This window comes from Falco punctatus (assembly GCF_963210335.1).
Source record: "Falco punctatus genome assembly, chromosome: 11".
Classification (NCBI taxonomy): Eukaryota; Metazoa; Chordata; class Aves; order Falconiformes; family Falconidae; genus Falco; species Falco punctatus.
In genome coordinates, this window is record NC_137591.1 from 27,590,835 (window position 1) to 27,610,079 (window position 19,245).

Sequence of the window (19,245 nt, forward strand, 5' to 3'; positions counted from 1 at the left end):
AGAGCTTAATATATCTTCTAGCGAGAGGGAAAAAGTCAGACACCAACTTTTTGACATCTTTTCATTCTAGGACTTACAATACTGCAGGGGGTAAATTGTTGGACATACCATTATTCAGACACAAACATGACCTACAGGGAAGCAGAGCTGTGGTGCAAAAAGAGGTATACTAACATGGTTGCCATTCAGAATAAGGAGGAAATCAGCTATCTCAATAACTTCTTACCCTTCAATCCGGGTTACTACTGGATTGGAATCAGAAAAATTAATGATGTGTGGACCTGGATTGGAACTAACAAAGAACTGACAGAAGAGGCAGAAAACTGGGCTTCAGGTGAGCCAAACGGCAAAGGGAACAATGAGGACTGCGTTGAAATCTACATCAAAAGAGGGAAGGATGATGGCAAATGGAATGATGAACAGTGTGAGAAAAAGAAGGTCGCCTTGTGCTACACAGGTATGGTGCGATAAAGGCCATCTAGTGTGCCCCTGTGGAGATGAGATGGTGGGTGGGATGAGTTTTTTAACCTAGTCTTATATATTAACTGTCTGACCCTGTGAACACTTGTACACTTATCCTTACAGAGCTAGGTTGTTTTTGTTCTAAGAGTTGGATTGATCTTGCTTACCTTTTAGCTCCAGGAATATTGTATGTCTTTTACGAGCAAATCACCAGACCTTCTCTATAATCAGTAGAAACATGCTCTTCCAGATGATGACTTTCATCCCACGCAAGTGGGTGTCTCAGCTAGATAAAAATTGCCCTTTTGGAGGCATCTGTTTGCTGGCTATAGATCACTGGGTCAGATTAGACATTTTGTGTAGAGGTGGCTAAGGCTACATAAAAAAAAAAAAAAATTGCAAGTCAAATATCAAACAATTAGAGCTGTGATGAGTTAATGAAGAATGTACCTGTAGGGGATTTCTACTTACCTCATAGTATATTGTTCCTTTTGCATTTTAAATATTGCTAATATCTACCTGAGAACAAGTGGTCACGGAGTCTGCAGCCAGTAGAATCCTTTCACTGTGAGCTAGTCTGTCAAAGATGTTGATTTCTGAAATCATTCTGTGAAATGACAGGGTAATCCTATGTATTAAACCACCTGTTTTTCTTTTGCTCTACAAAGTGCTTGTTTAGTGCCAGAAAACCTAAACAAAGTGCTGGCCAGATTTCATTAGTGGCCACTGCTGATTCTTTTATAATTTGCTGTATTTTTTCTTTTTTTTTCTCTCCTGCAGCTTCTTGCAACCCATCTCTCTGCAGTGGCCGTGGAGAATGCATAGAGACTATTAACAACCACACCTGCCATTGTAACCCTGGATTCTATGGGCCTGAATGCGAGTTTGGTAAGATTACTCCCCCCTGCTTTTCAACCAGGGCAATGCTAGCTAGTGTAGTTTGTCTGTCTTGTTGATTTACCTGCTGAGCCAGTGAGACTGACTGTGTACCTTCTTGTGTTTCTTTGAAGTTGAGAGTTGTGATCCACTAGAAAAACCTGATCATGGGAGCCTCGAGTGCAACCATCCATGGGAGAACTTCGGCTACAACTCGTCTTGCCAAGTTCAGTGTGAGGAAGGCTATGAACTGACTGCATTGGAGTCTGTATACTGTACCTCTTCTGGGGTCTGGTCTGCTCCCCTGGCAGCATGCAAAGGTGAGCTTCTCAAGCAGTGATAGGTGAGCTTTCTACATTATACATAGCTCTGTTAACTTCAGTGTTGCTCTGTTAGTAGGTACAAATTGAAGTTCTGGCCCATTCCTTTGTAATTAATTATGTGGTGAAGGTGCTATTTTATTGCAACACACAGGTCTCTCTGTTCCTGAAAAGATGAATTGGGCAGGGTGAATGTTCTGGCCCTGGTCTAGATTTTCTTGTAGGGAAAGACATTTCCATCTCATAGTGGGGAACAGGGAATGGAGGTGATCTAGCTGTAAGACTGCTCACAACAGGCCAGTTACTCCTGGCTGCAGCAATTACTTTTTGAGGTGTTCATCTTAGAATAAGCTACTGTTTGAAGCAAATAAAAGCATCAAACATTAATAAGCAGCAGTCAAAATGGGAAAATTTTGCATTGTAACTAGTTGATGTCATGAGGTGCAGGTGAATTTACAGCCTTGCCTTAAGAGACGGTCTTCCATTTTGAAATCTTTCCACTGCTTTCTGAAATGGCAGCACAGTAGGTCACATAAAGATGCTTCCGTTTAGTGGTTATGTTGCCAACTTTCAGGAAAGGAAAAAAACCCCAACTTTTTATGGTTTGTTCCAAGCTAAGCTCTGTACTCTCTTTTATGCTTTTCAGCTGTGACCTGTCCTGCCTTAGAAGTGCCTGCTCATGGTGCTGTGAACTGCTCCCATCCCTCTGTGGAGCTCACCTGGGGTACCACCTGCGAGTTCACCTGTGAAGAAGGATTTGTCCTGACAGGACCAGCCACACTGCAGTGTGGGTCTTCTGGGGCCTGGGACAGGCAGCAGCCATCCTGTGCAGGTACCTTTCCTCACTGCTGCCCACTTGAGCACTCAGGGCTGTCAGCATTGGCCCATGGAACTCCTGAGACATCTGTGCTGATTGCTGTTGTGATCTGTGTGTTGCAGCTGTGAGGTGTGAGGCTGTAACCTGGCCAGAAGGTGGCTTTGTGACCTGTGACCATGCTTCTGCAGATCTCTCTTATGGCTCACGTTGTGATTTCCACTGCAGCGAGGGCCACATTCTGGACGGCCCGTCCAGCATTGAGTGCACGGCACAGGGGCGGTGGTCAGAGCCAGCGCCAAAATGCAAAGGTAAGACTTTCTGGGTTGGAAATCATCAATTAAAGCTTGCAGTATCTCAAATAGTCTGAAGATACTTCCTCGTTCAAGTGTAGGCAAGGAGTAACAGTCATCCCCAGTGTGTTTATAGGACTATTCATAAGCAGATCTCAAGATGGGGATTGTTTAGCCTCTTGTGTTAAAGAGGAAGCAGCAGTGCAGGGTGACAAGCAACGTTCAGGAACTGTGTCACCGACACATATGTTAACAGGATTTTGAAGTAGAGTGTTCTGACAGGAACTCTGTGTTCCCTACACCCCAGTGGGAGCCAGTGTCTCCTTATGCAGTCCACTTGTGGGGTATAACCTGGAGCCAGTGTCAGGATAGCTTACATGCTTTAGGTGCATGTGTAAGGGTTCTGTCTGCACCGTGCAACACGTGGAAGTCACTGTTTCCTGAGACACTGTGAAGTCTGAAGGGATGTACTATGGCTCTGTAGGGGACAGCACCAGGCACAGCATGTCCTCTTGTAAGCTCAAAGAGTGTTTAACTTGACCTACTCCAAGCTAAGCTCTGTGCTGTGTCTTTTGTGCTTTTCAGCTGTGACCTGTCCTGCCTTAGAAGTGCCTGCTCATGGTGCTGTGAACTGCTCCCATCCCTCTGTGGAGCTCACCTGGGGTACCACCTGCGAGTTCACCTGTGAAGAAGGATTTGTCCTGACAGGACCAGCCACACTGCAGTGTGGGTCTTCTGGGGCCTGGGACAGGCAGCAGCCATCCTGTGCAGGTACCTTTCCTCACTGCTGCCCACTTGAGCACTCAGGGCTGCCAGCATTGGCCCATGGAACTCCTGAGACATCTGTGCTGATTGCTGTTGTGATCTGTGTGTTGCAGCTGTGAGGTGTGAGGCTGTAACCTGGCCAGAAGGTGGCTTTGTGACCTGTGACCATGCTTCTGCAGATCTCTCTTATGGCTCACGTTGTGATTTCCACTGCAGTGAGGGCCACATTCTGGACGGCCCGTCCAGCATTGAGTGCACGGCACAGGGGCGGTGGTCAGAGCCAGTGCCAAAATGCAAAGGTAAGACTTACTGCTTTGGGAAATAATTTTGCCACTGGACAGCACACTGAAATCTGTATTCCTGTAGGGTTCTGGCTCCAAACTAAGGTGTGTGCTGTCTCTCATAATTTCAGCTGTGACTTGCCCTGCCTTAGGGCTCCTGGCTCTGTGAACTGCTCCCATTCCAAAGTCAAATGAATTTGAAAATACAATGTACATATAGTGGAAAAAATAGGGTCAAAGACAGGAAAGTCTTTAATGGCTTGTAACCATCTCTTTCTGTATTTCAGTTGTGCAGTGTGAACCACTGAGCTCTCCTGAGAAAGGCTCTATGGATTGCTCACATGGTGCTGGGAACTTCATGTACAACACAACCTGCCACTTCAGCTGTCTAGAAGGATGGAAGCTCAATGGTTCTCATGTTCTTGCGTGCAGTCATTCAGGAAACTGGAGTGCCAGTCTGCCCACATGTGAAGGTATTTTACCTGTGCTCACAGAGAGATGGCACTGGGTTTCTAGTCAAATGAAGTATGGAAGGGTGGAGAAGGCAACACCAGCCAGTGAGTTACAGCTTCTAGTGAAGTTCCTGAATTAAAAAACCCAACAAAAGCATGGGTTTTTGAAAACAGAAGAGGGGAAAATTCCTAAAAGGTCTTGGTGAAACATGTTGATTTCTCATAAAAAAAACCCAAAGCTGCAACCTGATTTTGAGTTTTGTTTGGGTTTTAGTGTTTCTCATGTTGAGCTTTTTCCGTATGAGTAAAGAAAGAAAGGTTTTCTAGAGAAACAGAACTCTGTGGGGAAATCTGTGTTCATAAGTCTTTCTCAGTGGAGAAGTTTATAGATTTGTTTGGTGTGACAGTTTCTTGGGTGAGCTCAGCTAAAAGATCTCACAGAGCTCTTCTGTCAAAGGCTGTAATTTTACAGGACAGAAGTCTCAGCCTTGCCTTCCCATTCATGGCAGTAAGGGCTTTGTCAGTGTCCTCAGTGGGAACATACTTGGCCTGCCTGTAATGCTTTTGCTTGAGGTTCTAAAAGCTCAACTCCACTTTATTGGTTCTAGCAGAATTAAGATTTCTGAATAATTTCAGAAAAAAAAGAAAAAAAAATTGATCTCAACCAAATTGCTCAGAGAGGAAGACAGCACAATGGGAATTAAAATACGAACTGAAACATGAAAAATAAGATGAGCATGAATTGTCACGTGAGGCTGGAGGTTAGACAGACCCCGCTATAGCTAGCTTGTTGCCTTGCCATTTCTTTGGCAATGGGTGGGATAATTTTTAGTATGCAGCTTTTTACCTTGTGTACAAGATGTGCCCTGTCTCAGCAAGAGAAAACTTAAGGATTACAAGCTGCAATTCTGTTTCCTCTTGAAGAGCACAAGGAAAAGGAAGAAGTAGAGGGCTTCAAAGACCACACATGCCTCTTGATCTCACTGAAACTTTTTTATCCTTTCAGTTTCAGAACAAGTCAGCTATGTCTCTGTGGGCATAGCAGCCACAAGTGCCTCTCTGTTGTCTACGGCATCATTCCTCCTTTGGCTTGCAAGACGTTTCCAAAGAAAAGGTAAGCAATTGGACTGGGTCCACTGGTTTTATTTACCTTCCTGAAAAAATTTCAGTGGAGAAAAGACCCTGAAACCCTCCAAACCCCAATACATTGGTTTTTGAAAAAGTGAAAATTCCCATACTTACTCTCCTAAATTATTTTCGAGAAGCCTGCATACATGCCATGTTTGGCTTCAGATGAAAATTTAAAAATCAAAAATAGTAAACCTCAAATGTTTATAAAACAAGAATTAGAAGAAAAAAGCAACATTTTATTACTGCCAGGGAAAGCGAATGAGAATTTGAGATGAGGCTCATGACAACACAGTAATAACTGCCTATGAGATTTGTTGATAGAAAATGGCTTTTTATCAGATATTCAGAAATGAGAGGGGTTTTAGTAGAAGAAAAAGTTTGCACGAGGGACTTTCATCTTGAAATGCTAATGCCTTTTCTTATTCTTCTTGCAGCAAAGAAATTTACTCCTTCTAGGTAAGTTGTGTCTCAAAAAACAGCATGAAAAACATGGCAATCACTTTTCTAAAATCCATTTGATATAAACCAGTTGTCATTGAAGTACTTCTCATTTCTGTTTTTTATAGTAGCTGCCAGAGCCTAACCATTGAAGGTAGTTTCCAAAGTGCTGGCCAGAATGTCTGATTCCAGGTGTTACAGGTAAGCACATGAGATAGCTGTACTTGCAAATTCTTTCCTATTAATTGGATAAGCAATCAGAGCTGTTAATTGCAATGCAATTGCTGAAATAGCAGTATGTGCTTTGGGATACCTAATATGCATCTTGGCATTGCATGAAAGTTCCTAACAAGGCTGATGGATTTATTGCTTTAGAAATGGATATTTAGCTCCTTAAGGATGACTGTGTTTAGCATCCTGTCCAGCTGCCTATAGTATTAGGAACACTTCTGTGTGTTTTTGCTACCTGATGCATACAAAATTCCTCTGAAATGAGAGCAAATACAGATCTATGCCAATTTTCCAACTTACAGAGGAATTTTGTTCTCTCTGCAGGAATTGAAGCCATCTTTACTTAGGTCTCAGATTTCTGGAGAATGAAACTGCATGTGAATCAACAGCTCTCCAGATGTTTTTACCTCTTGCTGACAAGATGATTGACCTTGTGTATTGTTCAGAAATTTTGAACTCAATCTGTCTGGTACTTCCATTGAAGACAAGCAGAGAGTAAAACTCTGGCCTTCTGGCAAAATACTGTCTACATTCAGTCATGTAGTTATCATAACTGGGAGCTTGCCATCTCTTGTCCAGATGGTGAGCAAATAGTAAGCTGCTGCCTAAAGAGGAGGCTGGTTTCTCCTCTGGTCTGCTCAAAGGTACCTAGGTGAGGTGAAGACATGCATTATTTCACATCACTTACTACACTGCTGGAGATGTCTTCTCTGGAGACATATGGGTTATACTTGCAGAAACAGAGTAACTGGGATGCAAAAGTATGCATTAAATAGCTTTGAAACCATTGATCTGGTTTGTTATTGAAGTCAGTTTATTTTAAGAGGATGTCCCAGTCAATAAATATGCCTGTGGCAATGTGGGCAACTATTTGGGTTTCTGCTGCATGTCCCAGAAAGCTTAGGGACTTTAAACCTTTATTTTTTTGTAGTAGCGCTAGGAATGGTAGTGCTTATACTAGGTACTCCGGTTTCTGAATGCAGCAAGTGGATCTGAAATGATCTCATCCCTGTGGGATTATGTACTGTAATACAGGTATATACATAAATATTTAATTGTGCAGTTTTTACTGTGGATATTTCTGTGCTGTTAACTGTAAATATATTGTAAAATACTGCTTCTTGAGTAGGTCTGTAGCCATTGATCTGGGCCCAGGTAATTTTAAAATAATTCAGAAGTGTTTGTAAGGATTTCATGCCTGCATATTATTTACAAATAAAATGGAAGCCTGCGATTTGGGTGTATATATTGCAACTACGATTTATTAAGCTGTTAAAGGACTTCAAATGAGAGAGTATTTCTTAAGTTATGTTTAAGTTATGATCATAAATCAAAAATATCTGACAGAATCTGATATGTATTGTCCTATTTTGTAACAGTATTTAATAAAATGTTTTAAATGTAACGCTCCCGTTTTGGAAACGTACATCATTTCAATGATTTACATCAGCCCTGCGGATATGGCTTCGGCAGCAGAATGTGAGGGGTTGGGGGAAGACTAAACAGCAAGGCTGTCCCTGAGTTCGCTTTCCATGTTTTCGTAGCAGTCAAAGAACAACTAGCCAGCAGATGGCACTGACTGCCTGGGAGCCAGCTCGGCCAGGGCCGGACCCCAGACCCGCATCCCCAGGCCTGAGAGGAAGGAGGAAGGCTCGGTGATGTGTCCCAGAAAGCAGGTGCCTGGACCAGCAGTGAGCTTTGGGAGAGGCATGCTCAGGAGAGGAGAACAGAAAGAGAAGCAAGTAGGTGATCCTGGTGCATAGTTAACAGAACAAACCCCGCAGCCCATGCAGGCCTTTTGCAGCCCTTTCTGCTGGGAGGTTAGCTAGTGTGGGAGGCCATGGGCTAAGGGGTGAAAGCACAGCTGTGGAGATTAGCGGTGACTGCTGTCTGGGGACCTCCACTCCCACCCTGGCTTGGGCTGTAGCCAAAGACACTGCCGTGGGCTAGTGCTGGCTCGGTACCTCTGATGGCCAGACACTCCTATGGCCACCCTTCCCCAATATCACCTGACCTAGCAAAGGAAGTGTGCTGTGGCTTTGCGTGGCTGCTGCCAGGAGCCAGCCCTTGATGATAAACCATGAGATGCATTCCTGCTCAAGAGAAGCTATCAGGCCTGTGGGCAAGGGAGTCAATTAAAAGGTGCTGTGCCACAGTGGATAGGGCCTGTTGCTGTTTATCCCAAACCAATTAAAGAACTGAGAGTGGCTGTCAGAGCTTCCCCTGCCTTGACAAGGTAGGGCCCAACCGTGTGAGCAGATGCAGACCAGTAATCCTTCAGGTTCCCTGAGGGGACATAGAGATTAGCCTGAAACGCCCTGCTCTGAATCCCTGCAGGAGCTGTTGTGAGAGTTAAACCACCACATGGGTCCCCCAGTCTGTCCTTGTTGTTGTCCTCTACATGCATGGCCCTGTGGCTTCCTCTGGAGAGAGCTGCTCAGGCCAGCGTGGCTCCCACCCTGCTGTGAGGGCAGCCCAGCTTTTCCTTTCCTGCCCAGAGCTGATGCTTCTAGCAGCTTTTCCTGGGACCTTACATGGGCTTTATTGCCAGAAGAGAGACTATAAGACCATCCCCTCTCTTTCTCCAGGTCTTCATCTCTTGTGATTTCTAAAGGCAGCAGGAGTGAGACCACATTTGGGTGGGATTAGTTCTCTATTTCTCCAATATATTCTCTAGGCCAGACAAAGACTCCCTGAAGGGGTTCTCCTTCCTTGCAGGGGCTTTCAGGTTACATCTATCCTCATAATTAACGTTGGTCCAGGGCACAGGCAAAACCCTACTCTGTGCTTGTCCAGCTTGCCCGATTGTTGGCCCTCTTCTGGTACTGGTTTTTCCTGCTTCAGAGTATGAATTACCAGTTTGGATGGCATGGTGTGTCCAGGACTTTAGGATCTTCAGGGAGTCATTTTATTTGCAGTGGATGTGTCTGTTGCAGTGCCTGTGAACGCAGGTCTTCTGTTATTTGCTACCTGTATAGTTACTGTGCTGGCAAGAATGGCCATGGGAATGCTTGCTGCCGGGCTGTCATTAGTACCTCCGTTGTATCACAGCTCTATATGATGCTGTGTGATCACCAAAGGATGACAGGGTCTTTGCTGGAGGGACTTCCCTTATTTCCTGTTGTTCCGTTTCCCTGAAATTCCTTAGCTCTCCCTGGGTCTTGTTCAGAATGGGATCTGTGTTCTGCCTGGCATCTTATTTCGGAGTGGATGTCTGCTTGTGCCGTGACCTATGGAATCTGTGAAGGTGACATTAACTGGGAGGCACGCATGTCCTTTCACAGCTCTGCGTGTTTGCTGCTTGGCAAGGGGATGGGTTTTGTGGCGTAACTTAACACATTCTTGATGAACCGAGCTACCCAGGTGGCTTGAGCTTTTTACATCTGCAGTATGACAGAAGGGGATTTAGAAACAAAATTTCACTTAAAGTTTCCAACAGACAGGTAGTGTTTGAGTTGGGGTGGGTGTTTCTGTGGCCCTTAGTGATACGAACAGCATAAGATCTGCCCAGATTTGGTTTGTGCCTTCTGTTTTCATAAGCAATTAGCCATCAAACAAGCAGTCATTTACCAGGGGCTGGCTGATGTTGCCTTCTAAAGCTCCAGTTTTTTCAGGGGTTGGACTGGACCCAGCATTTGGCCAGCAGTTCTTCACTTATGAAGATAAGTCACTGTTACAGGCTCTGGAGACTGCACATCTTTGCAGCTCCTTGCATGCTTTGCTGAGAACTGGTAGCAGGAAGTTTGAAGCAGCAGTTTCCACAGGAGTTGGTGTCATGATTGAATCACCAACCTGCTCAGCTCGTGCTTTAGGAGCTGTCAGAGGATATTAGGGCCAGGAGACCAGGCTGCGACATTATGTCTGTGCAATGCAACATACTCAAGCCTCTGTGAGCAGTTTTTGTCCTGAGTCTTGTTCCTGTTTGGGTTCCCCTGGTTCTTGCAGGGGTCTGGCTCCCTTCTCTAGGCTCGAGCATGCTGCTAATGTCTGGCTGCTGGTGGGTATTTGGTGAGGGGTCTTCAGCCCATAGACCTAGAAGGAGCAAGTTGCCATGGAGAGCTCTTGGCCAGGGACAGAAAGGTCCACAAGATCACTGCTTCCTGGGAGCTGTAACTCGCATCAAATGAGAAATACAGCATGGGCTTGCCCATGGCAGCAGGAGCTTGGTGGAGGGCAACAAAGTAGGTACCAGAGCCCAGCCTGTCATAGCATTTGCAGATTTGTACTGTGAAGCTCCCTAGCCTGGTTTACAGCCTCTCTCATGCATACCTTTAGGAAAGAACAAGCAAAATTGCAGGTTAGATTTGACCAGTGGAGTCAAAACCTACTGGATGGTTATCACTGCTCACCTGGCACTGTTAAATCTCACCTAGAAGGGAGGCAGATTTGGCCAACGCAGTTCAGCTGTGACTCCAGTATTGAGAAAGAAATCCACAGCCCAGAAACTGTTTCCACAGCTGATGATGGCCAATGCTTTTTCCAGCTCAGGGAAGCTGCTGCCAAGAACAGGACAGCACGCAAAAAGCACAAATGCCTCCTCAGCAAGGCAGCAGATGCCCCCGGGCAGCTGCCAGCAGGTTTTCTACCTGCCTTCCTACTTCAGGGAAGGACGTTCCCTGAAAAGCCCAACAGTTGCTTTGACTTTCAGCCTGGGCCAAGTGGGACTTTCATCAACTTCTCGCCTCGCCAGCTGCCATGAAAGCAGCTATGGCAGGTGTGAAATTGCAGGTGACTTGCTTGCTTCTGGCACTCCAGTGCTGTCATTTTGGGCTTTTGACAGCCTCTGAATGGGCAGGAAGAAGGAATCACACTGAATCCATGCCTTCTGGAGCAGGCCTTGGGTCACAGAGTGCTTGGGTGGAAGGAACAGCCTTAAAGGGGAGACAGGAAACACTTTATTCAGGGTTTATTCCACAGGATGATTCCTGGGAAAGGAGGGGCTGCAATCAAGCAGGATGTATTCACTTTGGGATCTTGGGAAATCAAGCGCAGCTTGGCCTAAACCAAGAGGAAAATAGAGCGCAGCCCACACCGCATGGAACAGCAACATCCCTGCTTCACCTTATCTCATGTTAGCACAAACAATCCAGATAACATAAAAATCAGACATGGTGAAATGCTGGCTTCACATGAAAAACAAAGATATCCCATGGGAAATGATATGGTTTGAGTAGAAAGACAGTGGGGGTAGTCCTAAAAGCCCTGTCCTAAGATAGAGGGAAAGGGCTCTCTCCGGTCCTCCCTGTATTTCCTCCTCCTCCTCCATCGCCTCAGTTGGTACCAGGGCACCACAGGTCGGTCCCTGGGTGGAGGGCAGGGGATGCTGTCTGTGTCATGGGGCTGTTCCCAGACTAGACTCTGATCTGGATGGCCCCCAAAGGCCGGACTCTGATCCGGATGGCCCCTAAAGGCAGCAGAGCAAAGCTCTGCAGATGGGTTAGGAACTGCTGGGTTGTTGTCAAAGAATAGAGATCTTTGCTACTTCACAGCAAATCACTTTTGACCAACACAACCCCTGCAAACAACCAGATGTAGCAGAGGCTCTTCGACTCTGTTAAAGGCACTTGTGGAGAAAAACTCACCTGTGTCAGTAACCTCTTGCAACTAAAGGCAGAGGATTTGGCTGAAGCACTTGACCGTGATGAAGCAGTCAGCATGGAGACATGCAGGAGAGAGCAGGGAGACAGCCCACGTTCTCCACTGCTTCTCCTCCTTTCCTGGAGGGAAGAACAGCTCCATCTGTTTTGCAAGACCCTTCTCACTTGCCACTTGGGCTCTTCTCCCTGGCTTTTTTGGGTACAGGGCTTGGTGTAGAGGTGACAAACCCGTGCCACATGCCCTTGGAGAGACGAGTGGCAGTTTGAATTGTGCGGGCAATTGGTAAAGCCACAGTGAATTTTGCACACATGACTCAGACACGCAGAGTTTGCTCAGGCTGGTGGCTTATTTGCACTGAAGGCAGGCCAGCCATTCACCTGAATGCATTTGTCACTGTGCTTTTTTGAACTGAGGCAGCTGGATACTGCTGCTGAGGTCTGTACAGGTTGATCTGGTCCATTTTCCTTTCCCTCTATTATTCCCTCTGTCTTCAGGAGTATTCAGCACCCTGTTTAATTTGCTCTGCCTCAGTAGAGGGTTTCACTTTTGGTATAAAATCTCAGCTGATGTGCAAGGAGGAGAGCACTCAGGACATTAAAAAATCTATGCCTTTCCTAAGACTGAGTTTAAAATCTGGATTTTAAAAACACACTGGACAGAAAAAGTTTCTTGTAACTGTAATTACTCACAAGTATCTGGCTCAGTGAAGTCATGTAAATGCTGAAAAGAAGTCGGACACAGATCACCCTTTTCTCCAGACTGCAATTCATTCCATTTGGCTACATTAAATTCAGAAGCAGTTCCTTTAGGTGCTGACAAAAGTGTTTCAAATGCTGCCAGACAAAACTAATAACGTATACACGCGCGCCCACATGTCCACACACAATGGGTCAGTCAATGGTTTTGTCCTGTTGCTTTTCCTTCCTGTTTCCTTGCACATGCACAGGGTGGATTTTGGTTCTCAGCCTGTTAAATGGTGAATGACCCTTTGCAATATCCTTCCCTGTCTACCAAGTGGGAGCAAGTCTTGCAGGTCAGTGATAGGAGACTCCATGGACTTTTAAAGTACTTTATTTGTGTTCCTGCATGATCGGGGAAAGGGAGATGGTGGCAAACAGCAGACAGATACTCTGCTTTCATGTCAGCATTGAAGCATGGCTCTAGAAAGTGACTCTGTCTCAGAGAAATGCACTGTGCAGGAGTGAACAATCTGTCTTGGAGGGGTTTTGGGAACATGGACTCCCCCAGATTTTGCAATGAGCAAAGCTAACTTGGAAGGGCAGGTTTCTCCCTGAGCTTGCACCTGAGGAAAGAACTTGTCAGAGGATCTTAGGAAATAAGATTTGAGAAGCTCTGAGAAGTCATCTATTCCAACCCCCTGTCTCAGGCTGTGAGTGAGACTGCAGGTGGAAATTGGTGCTGTGCACTGTGCGCAAAAAGCAGGGGGTCTCTGAGAACCTGGCTAGTTCCCAGTGCAGTGGCACCCCACATCTTCAGGGATGCTCCAAGCAACCCTAGGGGTTTGTGTGCCCAGGTCCCGGACAGCGGAGTTTATTTGGTGTCTGAATCTCTTTGGCAATTTCAGAAAGCCCAGGCTGGGGCTGTTAGCTCTTCTAACACTCAGGCTGTGGTCTGGAAAAACAAGCACTTGGTTTAATTTCCCAGCACTGCTGATGGCTAAGTCTGGAAAATTCATGCCTCTACTTTGTGTCTGAAACAGAATCATAGAATTATAGAATCATTTAGGTTGGGAAAGACCTTTAAGATCATTGAGTCCAACCGTAAATCTTAACACTGCCAAGTCCTGCTACACCATGTCCCTCAGCACCACGTCTATGCATCTTTTGAATACCTCCAGGGATGGTGGAAGAATGATGCTGAACTCCTTAGAGAAGAGCTTTCAGACCTTCCCAGGAAGAAGAGAGGACCTGTGCTAGGGGAATGACAGCATGTCCTGTTCTTATCCTCCTGCCCTCTCTATCTGCTGCCAGATACGAGGCCAAACAGGCCTTTGCTCTGCTCTGGGAGATCTGTCCTTCTGTTCCCATGTCTGGAGAGAGAAAATCTAAGCCTTTGGGGTGTTTGAATGCTATGGGAACAGGTGCAATAGGGGCCCTAAAAAAACAACAGATCAGAAAACATATGGGACCACCCCAGCTCTTAATTAACTTAATTGCTGTAGCTTCCATGAATGTCTGCATGTTTGCCTAGTGTGATGTTTCCGGTGCAGGCAAGCACTGGTCCCTGAGATGGAGTGCAGACATGGTAATGCTATCAGCAGCCCCTTCCTTCCCACAAGGGGCACAGCAGGCCAGACCACCTCCATCAAATCCAGCTGGTGGGCCCAGGGTGCAGGTCTTTGTGCCTAGACGCATAGCCCACTCCTCCAAAGAGGTGCTGTAGGCTTCTCTGGAGAGACTAGGGGTGAGGAATGGGTTTTGAAAGCTAACAAGGGTTATTACAGCCCAGCAGTTTGAGTCGTCTGCCTGTCCACCATCAGAGGATGTTACTTGCTGATTGCTGCTGCAGGGGCAATGAGTCATTCAAGCTGCAGGTGGTCGGCTGATAAATGTATTGAGCCAGCTCACCTGCATGTTCAATGGCACAGTAAAACCACTAGATATTTATAGAAAGAAATTGCATCCTGACTGGTGAAAAGAGAACACTCTAAATGCTCTTAGGTTAAAGAGCACAACTGGGCTGTAGTCCTTTCTTCAGGACTTCAGACCGAGAGAAAGGGTAGTCAAGAATCTTTACTAACCTCTTTTGATGCTCAGACAACAGCAAGTTTTTTTCACTTTAGAGTCACTTTTCCTTCCCAAAAGTATTTGGAGAGCAAAGTCACTCCCAGTTAAACATTTGTCTTTTCATGGCACTGAATTGTAAATAAAGCTGTTGTCCTAAAAATACTACAGATGCCTCAAAGTTTCCAGAGGTGCAAAGATATCCTCTAACAACAATCCTTGTGTTGTGCTGCAAACTGAAATTTGAAATTGGTTGTCCAGATGTCTGGTACGGAGCAGCCCAGCCGGCTAGCCTGCTGTTTGTAAGGGAGCAGCTATTCCCACATATGTGCTTCACTCCAGCAGAGTCTGGATCCTCTCTGAAGCTCAGGGGCTGGAGACTTGAAGCACAGCAGAAGGAGCTGCCTTGAGAGGTGCAGAGATGTTAGTGATCGAGGAGGGAGAGTGCGGTATCTGATGTGGGCACATCTTGTCTAGCCAGCCAAGCCAAATTTTTATCACCTTTGGATTCACCATGCTGCCCAAAAAGCAAAACAGACATGTAGTAGTGTTGGCAATCTCTGTAGGAACCTCCTGTCTGCCAGATTCTCTCTCCCTGCCCTCCCAGCAGGTGCCAGCTGGGTTTTTGCTTTCTTTCATCCTATGATCATGTTTCATCAAAGCAAGCACAGTCAGGGGATGCAGAGCGCAAAGGCTTACTAAAATTAGGCCTGATCTTTGGTCCTGTTTGTAAGTTGTTTCTAGGTATGGTGACGTCTAACATACAAACTGGCTAAAATCAGCGTTTGCAAGTCCTAAGTGCAGCTATGTTTATATTATTGTTTGCAAAGTCCTTTGGAGCAGCTGTGTGCCTGTTAGAACAGAGCAGCAGCACGCAGGCTCAGATCAAAGAGCCCCCGTGAAATAGATTTCAACATAGACAAGCAGCCTACGCTATCAAACTAGCTGACAAAGGAGGATCACGGGAGAAGCGCGGTGGCTGTGATTTTGACACAATCAAACCATGTTTGTGCAGTCCCCATGACTCATTTCTGGAGTCACATAGGTTCACTGTGGAGATCTCTGGGTCTTCTGCAAAAACAACAAATGAACAAGATGTTAAGTCCCAATTAAGTTAATGCGGCTTAGACAAATCTTTCAAGTTGAATGTAGTGGCTTGTGTTTTAGTGGACCTGGATCTTGCTAAAGCTTCTCTTCCCCCTTCCTCCCATCAGACCTACTTAAATAACAGTGGTTAGTAAGGAGGAATTATGAACAGCAGTTCAAACCCCAAAGCATGACCAGAATAGGTGTTTGGAATGGCTATCCAAAATACCTTCAAAGAGGTGATGAATAGGCAGCAGAGGTAAAGATGGAGAGCGAAAAGCATGGTTTGTGCCTGTTTTTACACTTAGCTTATGTGGGTTTTTGAATGAAGAGGAAGCGTTGATGTCAGGTTTCTGGTCTGGCTGATTGTGTAGCATGCCATGGAAATCATTGCCCGTCAGTAGTGCTGTCCTCACACTTGGGCTAGAAGAGCATTCGTTCAGTGCTGGATCTGAAATAACAAATCATCTGAACTGTGGTCTGCTCTTTGGGCATCAAATGTGGTCAAGTTCAGGTCTTCATGAGGACCTGGATAGCCAGCGGTGCTTTGCCAGGCCTGTGCTCAACATGCCTTTGCAAAATGGGCTTCTGAATTGCATGACCCAAGATGAAGCTGACCCCATTTTGCAGCAGCCTGAGTACCCCCATGATACTCCTCTGGTGCAGAGCTCTGTTTTCCTTTTCCCTGCTATGTGGTGTCCCCATATGCTGCAGCTTGTGAGAAGGAAGGGGATGTATGGGGTGCATCATGCCCCAGGACAGGGGTGCAACTCTGGTCTGGGATATCCCTGTGAGACCCAAAGGGATGCAAGTTCAAAATACATAAAATGATGTGATTCTCCACTCTTCGCTCACCTGTCCTGGCAACTTCCCTCCCAGCAGCTCCCTCTCTGCCCAGGGAGACACAGGGGAAATTCTGGTGGCAGCTCTGGCTTGGGATAAGGGCAAGCTTCTGAAACGGGCAGCTCCTAGACCGTTAGGAACTTTATAGCCTGAACCCAATGTCTTAAACTTCCCCTGAAAACAAATTGGCAATCAGGCCTAATGAACGCACTGCCAGGAAGCTTTGCAAGGCACGTTTTTGTTACGACTCTAACTGTGAAGGTCTACAGACTCTCATTTGACGAACAGACAGCAACATTTTTTTTTTGTCCTAACAAGGTTTCCTTAGAAATGGATCCACTGCTGAATCCTGAGCCTGCCTGGCATATTCTGGGGGACATCTGGCGTAAATTCTTCATTATTAGATTACATTAGTTGCAGCAATAATCATTCACGTGGGATTATTACATCCAAGCTTGTCTCATTGCCTTTATCCTTTCACACATTGTCTTTCCTGGTTCCCCTTCAAAGGACTGTTGTGAGCTTGTGTCGGAGCAAGAAATTAACTCGTTAGTAATTTATGCATCATTTCCTCCAGCCACATGTATTTAGGGCAAGATCAATAAAATATAATAAGGAAGCGAGTGGGTATTGTCACTGTGGGGCTGAAATAATTCATTTTGTATCACTGTAAATCCTTCCCTCACATATGAAAACCTGCAGTCCTGTCTATCATTAGCTGATTTTGCTAGACTGTATCAACAAGACATTGATTCAGCTCCTTTGTGTGCTTGCAGGGTCCGTGTCCTGCTACTTCTGCTCACAGCCACACAGAGTACTCTGAGTGGAGGTTTAAAATTTTGAAAAAGCAGTGTTTCACACACAGCCTTTCTTCTGGCTCCAGTCATGTAATTAAAGCCGTGCCACCTAACACTGGAGGTTCATTTCTGGAGTGGGTCCATGCTCTGGCAGCTGCTGCGATGTGTTAGGTCTGAGAAAGGGAAAGGGATAGCAAGAGGGATGTAAGCACCACAGGTCAGAGCACAGAACATTTTGCTGTCTGGGAGAACTGGGGAGGCAAACTTGAGTAGATCTGAGAGGTCAGTTGCAGGTTCGAGAGGATCTGGAGTCGTTGACTAGTAATCTGACTGCTGGGCAGCCCTTCCTAGGTTAAAAAAAAAAAAAAAAAGACAAAAAAACCCAGCAACAACAAAAAAAGGAGGGATTTGGATCCATCTTACCCACTGGCAGGGTAAGAACGTAAGAGAGGCAGTGCTTGTGAGGAGAAGAAACAGCAGAGAGAGCACCCTGGATTTCTATGGCTCTTAAAGAGGCTTAGAGTTGATGCCACAGGGTATCTTATTTTTCCATGTCTCTTTTCTCCCCTCCTGGCTCAACTCCAGAATACCCTGCAGGGTTTCAGATCCACAAGAACTTGAATTTGAGGAATTTGTTACAATTTCAGATTAAGAATTTCCTGAAAGCACAAGCAAAACCAACTAGCAATTCAGCACCCTTTCTAGCCCTGCCTGCCTGGACTCCCTGCAGCTGTTTCTGGTGTGGGAGATGTCCTGGCTGTTGGCACTGATGTAGAAGGGGCTGTGTGGCCCACCTTGGCTTTAGCAATGCTCTGCCTGCTGATCCAAGGGGATTACAGCAATGCAGAGGCTCCAATTTCTGAAAGTCTCTGGAAGGAGGAGACAAGATCACTCTGCACTCTGGGACCTGCGTGTTTTGTTGCTGTAAATGTGGAGAAATCTAGGAGAGGGAGGTGGTTAAAACCCCTTCGCAGGTCTGAGTCACATCCCAGAGGAATATTCTTTGTGTGGTTGTGCTGGGCTGGGCAGCACACAGTGTACACGATGGGGCAGCGAAGTCAGAACAATCTTGCCCTCCGCAACCCCTGTGATGTTGACACAGCCTGAAGGGGATCGCAGAGGAGATGAGATCCCGAGATTATCAGTGCAGACAGGGGAGAGGAATGTTGTTTGCTTGTAACTCTTCTTCATCTGGACTGGCAAAATCCAAACACTGAGGGAAGATGCAGGCAGACGCCCATGCACGGTTGGAGAGTGTAACAGATAAGCAAGGTCAGGGACAAAGCCAGGGGCTCTAACTTCAGCACAAGAAAAACTGGTCACAGCACAGGCTGATTGTCTTCTGAAAGCCTTTTGGAGACAAGGGTCTGTCCAGGTCACCTACAGGCTGCTAGTGACACTGCTCAGGAATGCATACAGGACATTTCTTTTGTCACCTGCCCCCACCATCCTCACAGCTTCAGTGAGGCAAAAGCCAGCTTTGTCTGGTCTCCGCTGTCCAGTGGTGATGTGGCTAACAGGCTAACACTACCACCTTCTTGAAGGCAAAATTTGTTATCAGATAGAGTGGAAAGGCTTGCAGATGAGAGAAAAAAGATCAGCTAGCAGGGAGGAGGAGGGAAGCAGAACTGAGGCAGACACTCAGCCAGGATGGCAGTTGTTTGCTTGGTTTCGTTCCTTCAGGAGCTGGGGTTAGAAGAGAAAGTGCTTCCAGGAGTCACTTTCTCAGCAGAGCCGCTTCGGACCAATTCCTTTGCATTGTAGGGTCTTTCTCGGGCAGGCTGTGCAGTCAGCCCTCCTGTGGCATTGCAACATCTCCTGCTTTCCAAAGAGACAGGAGCCTGGAGAGCAAACACAGGAAACCCCAGCCCCGGTCAAGGTCTGGGAGGTAAATTTGTAACTTAGGACAGATTGTGAGGATGCTGCTCTGTAATATGTAAACACTTCTCTCTTTCTCCAACAGCCCAGCACAGCTGAGAGAGCCGATCCCAAACCTCCCTTCATGGTTGAGTCCGCTGAAGAGACAGGACGCAGGTTGGAAATGCAGCCGGGCACACAGACTCCTTATTCCCTGGAGACGGGCTCCTTCCCTCACTTCTGTAAGTCCTTGCCCT

The 19,245-nt window shown here is 46.2% G+C and overlaps 1 protein-coding gene across 6 annotated transcripts in view; it reads left to right on the forward strand.

Moving 5' to 3' along the window:
• Window positions 1–19,245, forward strand: part of RXRG (retinoid X receptor gamma) — a 77,626-nt gene that overhangs the window by 18,904 nt on the left and 39,477 nt on the right. For 3 of the 6 annotated variants that reach the window (XM_080407394.1, XM_080407390.1, XM_080407393.1), the window contains 12 exons: window positions 71–457; window positions 1,243–1,350; window positions 1,473–1,658; window positions 2,305–2,490; window positions 2,598–2,783; window positions 3,351–3,536; window positions 3,644–3,829; window positions 4,099–4,284; window positions 5,270–5,377; window positions 5,829–5,850; window positions 5,961–6,033; window positions 6,388–7,593. In XM_080407394.1, coding sequence (XP_080263520.1) covers window positions 71–457; window positions 1,243–1,350; window positions 1,473–1,658; window positions 2,305–2,490; window positions 2,598–2,783; window positions 3,351–3,536; window positions 3,644–3,829; window positions 4,099–4,284; window positions 5,270–5,377; window positions 5,829–5,850; window positions 5,961–6,018 — 1,799 coding nt within the window. In that variant the 3' untranslated portion in view covers window positions 6,019–6,033; window positions 6,388–7,593. The other 3 variants (XM_080407397.1, XM_080407395.1, XM_080407396.1) reach the window with 3 other exon arrangements.